Here is a 7,820-nt window from a genome sequence, read left to right as displayed (position 1 = left end):
CTTGATTTTACAGATTTGAGACAATGTTTCTCGCGCCTTTTATAATATATATATAGCCAAAAAAGTCGAAACTGAAAAATGATACCTAGTTAACTCCAAGCACAATTAGTGGCAAGGGTTGTTCAGTTCGTGGGCCACCCATACTTAATTCCATTAAAAGTAACAATCGTTTTTCCAAGTTGCAAATTTTGTGCCCATATTTTATTTTAAATGTTAATTTTTCAAACATTCTCCTCGATTATTTCGAATTGTCAAAAGCATTACAGTCTTTCGATAGAAGAACGTATTTACCCTGTTATTATCGAATACGTCTACCGAAATCAATATTAATATTATTACCATCTCTAATCCCAGTGTTTATAGGAATGTTATTTTACAATAAGGTTATTCTTTAAACAGAGTATTTTCTCATATGGCTGTAAGGTCCGCCATTTTTTTAAATGGTAGAATTGTGATCCATGCTGCTTTTGAGTTCTACAAAATTTTGGGATTAACTTTGTTTATTAATACAACTTAATAATTATTGTTAGACAAAATTTTATAAAATGACGACAAGCAGGTAAGAATACAAAACACCGCTTGTTTCTAATAAACAAATTGGCTGCACCGAAAAAAGATTCGGAAACGTAAATAAAATGTAACAAGAACTAAAAGCAAAATAAACGGATAAATCTTCCTATCCGCACGCACCAATGTGATATTATTAGTAATGTATTTTTTTGAATTTTTAATGCCTTCTAATTTCAATTAAACTTTTGGTGGGTTGGGTGCAATGTATTGCAATTTTCTACCATTTAGTGTCAACACGATTGATTTGTCCGCATGTGGTATGTCGAATGATGAGTCTAAGTCACGGGAGAACCTTAACGATAACAACAATCCAGGTTTTGAAGACAAGGAAATGCGTATTAAAATCATACATCAGAACACTGAGATAACCAATTTGCCAAGTTGCAGACCTCCAAGCCAATCTCCGTTAACAATTGATGGTGAAACGCCAAAGCGTTTTATAATGGTCGACCAAAAATTGAGGTTACCTACAGAATTAAGAGAAACATTGAAATTTATAGGGTATGTAATGTATTGTGGAAAGCGCTCACAATAAACAATTCAAGATTTGCCTTTTTTTAGGAAAGATGAAAGAGGTTATTATAAATACCTCGCCCCTTTTAATACTGTAAAGGGCACAACAAATAAATTCAAATCTGCACGCAGCCAAAGTAAAATAGTAGCTGCTAAGCTGGAAGACGTTCACAGCATTACTTTAAAAACAAATGTCGTAAACAAAGGCGTGTCTCTAGTCCCAAACAACCATGCGTCGGATTGTTTAAGCTCGCATTCGCCCATATTCCCAAATCTTGACAAAAATCCCCACCTACCTACCGATCCATCGAATGTACAATTATCCAGATTTCGGGAAGAAGGAAAGTCATTTTCAACGTCATTCAGAACAACAGACCAAAGAACAAATAGTTCACAAACTCAGTCTACGCTTACGTATAATACTAAAGAAAATGACATCCACTTGAGAACGCATCCGGTAAGATGCAATATTGATATATCACATTTCTAAAGCGTAATTATTTTTACTTGTTTTTCGTGGTCAAAGAAAATAAAAAATCTAAAGGTTTTGCTACGGAGACTACCTATGATACCCCAGGCTGCTAATGAAATAAATGATCAACCAAAAAACTTCAATGCAGTCGCTGAGTAAGTTATATTTTTAGCGTTGAGTAAAATAAAGCGCACTTTAGAAAGAAACATGACACATAATGTCATTATAACAATTTATTTAAATTAGATAAAGTTTAAGAAAAATTTGTTTGTTTCCATTTCTTACAAATGTGTCTTTAAATGCCAGCAATCCAGTTAAATCAGTTCGTACAGTAAATGTTGGGTCTTTACAACCAATTAATCCTATATCTATTAAAACTCCCAGTGTCTTGATTGTTCAGCAGCCGCTGGAAAAATTTAATCCTCTTGATTTGCAGACTTCCGAGGGAGCAGAAAAATACAACAATAGTGTATCTACAAGAGCACGACCAATTCAGGAAAGCAGGGAAAACCTGACAGAGGGAAGAAAGTGTAATGAGGTGCAAACAGAGTAAGTTTACGAGCGCGGGCGCTCATTTTAATGGTACGATTTCTTATACCATTCCTAATACGTATTCCCTTCTTTACAAATATTTTGATGCATTCACACACAAATATCAAAAAATTCGAAAAACTAAAAAGAAATTATTTATTTTCTAGTCTTTCCTTTGAAGGTGTTTGCGGTCTAGTGGATACAAATCACTTTCATCTAAATTGTTTTTATTGTTCAGCCTTCTATCATTTAGAGCGCTGGCCGGAATTCTTGGAACACGTAAAATATCAACACAATATTGAAGAGAAAGCTTTTTCGTTGGATCATGATTATGCAATGTTAAAAAACAATGATATAAAAAAAGACTGTTCGAGTGATTATGACGAAGCCGATCTAAATGAATTATACAATCATAATCTACCTTCACCGATGCATGCGAAATGTTTACGTGATGGCAAAACTGTTAATGAGTCGCATCCGGTAGTAGATTTCTCCGTGATTGCGAAGAGAACTATGTTAGACCTTCCTAAATCTTCGAAAACTCTCATAAAAGCTGATAACTTCGACTATCTTTTTAAAGCTTGTAAGAGTAATGTGACTAATGTATGCCTTGGTTTTTAATGTATTTAAAAAAGCATAATGAGACTTTTTTATTAGATTATTTCGAGCGAGGCTGATGAAAGAACTGACGAAGACTATCCAATGGATGACTTTTGTACAACAAGTAATGTAAGTAGTTGTAAAACCATAGGTGAATACTTGGAATTGTTTTATTTCACTTATTGCTAATGATGTTATGTTATATGATGACGAATTTCTAGGTAGCATCTCCAATTTTACTTCCATTTTATAATTTTTATTTTAATTTAAATTCCGTAAAAAAAGAATTGAACTCTTGATTAGCAATCCGATAGTGTTAAAACTCAAAAATCAGCGTATAAAAATAATCTCCAAATCTCTCTTTTGGTTTGTAATTTCATTAGCTGATATATCAGCATTTCCTTTATATATTAATGGGTAGTCCATTTAGCCATTTATTTTTTTCTCATTAGGATAATTTTCATTATTCCGCATTTTTCATCATTAGACCTCTAATACCTCCTCTGATCGCGTTGATATTTGTTCCTCGTCATCTATGTAAAAATTCACTTACCCGTCAGTGCTTCAATTTCTGGTAAAATTCAATGTGTACTCTGCATTCTACTAAGCGGCAGATGAAATCTCTTCGTGATGCGATAAATGTAAATATAAAGTATTTATTTTTGTTGTAAGAAATCTTAAAAACTGAGAGACAAATAATTAGATATTGGTCAACTTCAGAGTGAATGAACGTCTTATATATTTTAACACAGAAAATTCTCGTTGTCAAAATTGGCAAAGGGACACAAGTGGGATGCCAAGATAAATATTACTAGTTTTTAATCGCAGCTTATTTAAGATGTATGGCACATTTAGTATGTTTTAGTTAAAAGATTAGAAATTACATTCTTTCCTTTGTTATAATATAATTGGCTGAAAACAAAATCTGTGGAATCTCTAACATGCCTGGCGTCCCTTATTTCTCTTCTTTTTTTAGAATTCTTTAAGTCCGTTTACAGAGGCAGTTGACTTCGATAACGATACGAATGGGAAAAATTTTAAGCAACCGCTAAAAGACCTTTTAATAAGAGTAAGTTGTTTTAACAATGTCTTCGTAGTGTTTAAACATGTCTCATTTAGGATTCTCTAAGTTTTGCGAAGTCATTTCAAAAGTCTAGCGACGACGAGACAAGATCTGAATGCAATAAGGATGCAGCAGCAGCAGCGCAATTATTTAGTGAAGATGACTCTTTTGGAGATGAATTAATTTGTCTTGAGGAGGGTAGTGAGTTTTTAGAAATTTCTAAAGCAAAAACAAATGTGCGTTAATATTGAATATCTGAGTAAGTTACTTTGATTAAATTTTCATTCTTATTTGTAAGTAGGATCTTCCAGCTGCTCAAGACATTTGTGAATTAAGCAATGAAGAGTTGGCTGCGCGTGAAGAATATGAAATTGACCAAAGTGAGAACGTTCGAGACGATTCGGTAAGCACGGCTATTCGGAAATTCTTATTGCATTCAAAAAACGGAAGAAAAATATATTCGGTCGTGACTGAACTTATTATACCCATCACCGTTATCCTAAAAAAGTAAAAGAAATTACATTTTCGTCCTCTATAATATGGAATGGGCGTGGCCGATTTTTTCTATTTTCAAAATATAAGTTTATGTCGCATAGGCATGCGAATTTATAGGCGTATCCTTTGAAAAATTTGAAAAAATTAAATTTTGATTTGCTTTGATATTTTTTATATTTGTCTGCTATAGTTTATGAGTAATGATCAAAAAACAGTTTTTTATTCTTTTTGAAAACCAGAGTTGTTCTTAGTTTACGTGGGGCTTTAAGCATGTCCTTCGATCCATTTGGCCTATGTTCAATACCAACCTATGTGCAAGTACTTCCAATGTTTCTGCCAAATTAATGGTGATAGCTGCATTTTTGAGGCCAGGAGAATGTTTACAACAAATATTATACAGAAGGACATAATTAAATCGATTCAGAATTCAATGCTGACCAAGAATATATACTTTGTGGGATCTCTGAAGCTCCCTTCTGTGTGTTGCAACCGTTTTGACAAAATGAATACACCCCTCATCCCTCGGTGATGGGTATAAAAACACTAGTATGGGGATTTAGCACAAATAAGATGATAAAATTAGCTATATCTGCAATCTTTTAATGCACTTTGTTATATGAAAATTATTTCAAGATCTCAAGCACTCCAAACGACATTGAAATATCCGACGATGAAATGCCTTCAAATGATGAAAACGAAGATGATGTGCCAAAGCCCAGTCGTGGCTGTGGGGTAAACAAAGAAAAATAAATTAAAATAAGCGGATTCTTAAAATTTGTTTTCATTTAGATACTCTTCGGTTTGACCAATCGTTCGGTAGTTATAGAATTTTTAGAAAATTTGAAAAAATACCCAGTGCTTTATTCGAATCGGGCCGTCTGTACCAGGACTGAATATGATGTAGCAATTATGAAAATGTGTTCCATGCTTAATAAAAAGTATCACTTGGACATAACAGACCTTGAAATGCGACACAGTATACAGCGTGTAAATGATTGGTTCTCCCGCACTGCATATAAAATGAGGAAACATGAGAGAAATATTCAAAATGAACCGTTTAAACACCGTTTCCCTAAATATTTTCAAATGTGTGAAAAATTTTTAGAGAGGACTCGTCTACCATACAACCTGGATTTAATAAAAAATAATCAAGATGCAGTAGTTTTCCGGCGGTTCAATCAAAACTGCAATTATCCGCCATGGGTGAAATATACAGTAGCGGACTTGAAAAAGCGGAACTGTCAAATTGAAAGTGAAAACTCTAATCAAGTGGAGACAAACAAATTAACATGCATAGAAGAATCTTTGGAAAACATAACCAAAACTAATTTAGCCAATGCTAGACGAAACTCCATTGTAATCAGGAAAGCAATCGCTATGCAAGAGAGAGCTGAAAAACAACCGGAGCAAGGCGAATATAAATGTGATCAGTGTGGTAGAGAATATACCCTATGGAGAAAATTTCGCGCACATAAATACACACATTTGCCTCCAAAATTTAAATGCGGACTATGCGAAAAAATGTTTACACGAAATTATTTCCTTCAGAAGCATATAGAAGCTATTCATTGCACGCAGAGTCTAAATACAGGTTTTAAACCTAAGCTTATTGCTGAGCGCGAAGAATATAAATGCGATGAATGCGGCAAAATGTTATACAGGAAGAATGCTTTTCGACAGCATAAATTACGGCATCAGCCACCGCAGTACCAGTGCAAAAAGTGTGAAAAAATGTTTTACTCCAAAGGAGCCCTAGACAATCATAATCATTCATCACGCTGTCAACCAGCACCGTACATCTGTGAATTTTGTGGTAAGGCCATCTATTCGCGAAGTACGTTTCGGATACACAAGAAAACAAAGCATTTCAATATAAGGCGTTGGTATACTTGTGTGGTGTGCAATCATAAATCACAATATCAACGTTATTTGCTACGTCATCAACAAAGGCATCATTTAGCTCAAGAAGGAACGCTTGAGGAATTAGCGCGTAGAACGAATCCACAAGGAATGCGATTAGTACACTTTAGCGAAGAATATCGAAAAGGATATTTGTGGCGAAACTCGCTGCGGCGACCAGGTGAGAAGGTATATAGCTGCTTGACTTGCCATGTGGTGTTTGAGCGCTATAAAGATGTCTTACACCACAATAAAGAAAAGCATCCAATACGTCATGGCACCTACAAGTGTGAGCTATGCCCGTCACCGGGCCGATTACTGATGAGGTCATCTTTGCGTCGCCATTATACTTCAATGCATAAGGTGGCACCGGAGGAATTGGAGGTCTGGGTGAGTCGTACCCAGCCTGTGCTACCCCCAACTTCTGACTCTAATGGACCCAATCCTAACGATGGTTACCTCCTCCCGATTGTCAATAATGAAGAACCTATTGAAGAGGAACGTAATGCAATGGTACTGATCGAACAGATCGAAGAAAATGACACGGTAAACAGCCCGGAAAATGAAATAAAGTCTAACGTGGACATTGAAGAAACAGACTTTGATGATTTAGTGGTAGAGATTATCGAATCTGAAGAGGACAATTGAAAAACCATGCACTGTTCACTGTTATTTTATTTGCTTTATGCACTTTTAAATAAGGGTTATTATTGTATGTAATATTACAGGAAAAAAATATCAATGATTCATAAATTTAAATTATAAGTCCATGGCTAACGTCATGTAATTAGATTGGTGATGAATAAAGGACTAAAAAATGTACGTAGATATCTTGTTATCTTTAATGGTTTTTTTTGCTTTGGAGATATAAATGTATTCCGAAAAGTTCCAAATTTGAATAGGCAATATTCAGCAAATACATCGAGATCGAATCTACATATTTGCTTACGTTTGAAGTCATCGAAACGCTGTTCAAAGAGCATTTCATACTATTTTACATTTTAGAGCAAAAAAGAGGACCCCCTTTTTTGGATATAGCGTATATATGAACAAGCCCAATAAAATATGGCTTCTACGTCCAGATTGACGTTTATACGCTTCAGAGTTTATATGCAACCGGATGACAGAGTGTTAGGTTTTAAGTCAAAAAATTAGTAGTGTTGTAATCTTAGGCTAATTGAAAACCGAATTAATTAAAGCTCCATAAGGAAGAAAAATAAAGATTAAAAGTTTGTGAAAACCAAGTGGATATAATAAACTTTTGTGACAATTTGTAGTAGCTGAATTTACGAAATACCAAATGTCAAGCAGTACAAAAAAGGTTGCAGATTGCTCTTCAGTGATTCTGAATCTGTTTGGGGGCTGACACTAGGAGGCATTGCGTTATGATTTCAACTTTGCCGACTTTTTACAAAACCTCATTAAAGATGACAAATTGTATGGTTCTGCATGCATACATAGAAATAAAGCAAAAAGAAAATAGAAGAAGAAGAAACAAGGCAATTAATTTTAAATTTAGAAATCATTTATCTAATTTATGTTCATCTTATTAACTTTCTTGTTGTTATTTTTTATAAATTTGTTGTTTACGTTTAGCTTAATTTTTTTATTTCGGGTTTAAAATCACATGATTTCGTTTACATTTTCCTGTAAAACAATACAGTAAGGCGGCTGCTT

General features: G+C 34.3%; 1 protein-coding gene across 1 annotated transcript; it reads left to right on the top strand.

The window, feature by feature from the left end:
* The first annotated feature begins 398 nt into the window (after nucleotides 1–398).
* Nucleotides 399–6,965, top strand: LOC119638306. Its single transcript, XM_038035043.1, has 12 exons — nucleotides 399–559; nucleotides 799–1,071; nucleotides 1,132–1,540; nucleotides 1,610–1,710; nucleotides 1,862–2,104; nucleotides 2,254–2,689; nucleotides 2,744–2,815; nucleotides 3,663–3,755; nucleotides 3,806–3,985; nucleotides 4,051–4,152; nucleotides 4,878–4,976; nucleotides 5,034–6,965. The coding sequence occupies exons 1-12, from the start codon at nucleotides 546–548 to the stop codon at nucleotides 6,789–6,791; spliced, it is 3,780 nt and encodes a 1,259-aa protein (XP_037890971.1). The 5' UTR covers nucleotides 399–545; the 3' UTR covers nucleotides 6,792–6,965.
* Nucleotides 6,966–7,820: the final 855 nt, after the last annotated feature.

The sequence above is a fragment of the Glossina fuscipes genome, unplaced genomic scaffold (assembly GCF_014805625.2).
Source record: "Glossina fuscipes isolate IAEA_lab_2018 unplaced genomic scaffold, Yale_Gfus_2 87, whole genome shotgun sequence".
In the NCBI taxonomy this organism is placed as follows: Eukaryota; Metazoa; Arthropoda; class Insecta; order Diptera; family Glossinidae; genus Glossina; species Glossina fuscipes.
The sequence above is the reverse complement of the archived record's forward strand: the minus strand, read 5'-3'. Positions and strand labels throughout refer to the sequence as shown.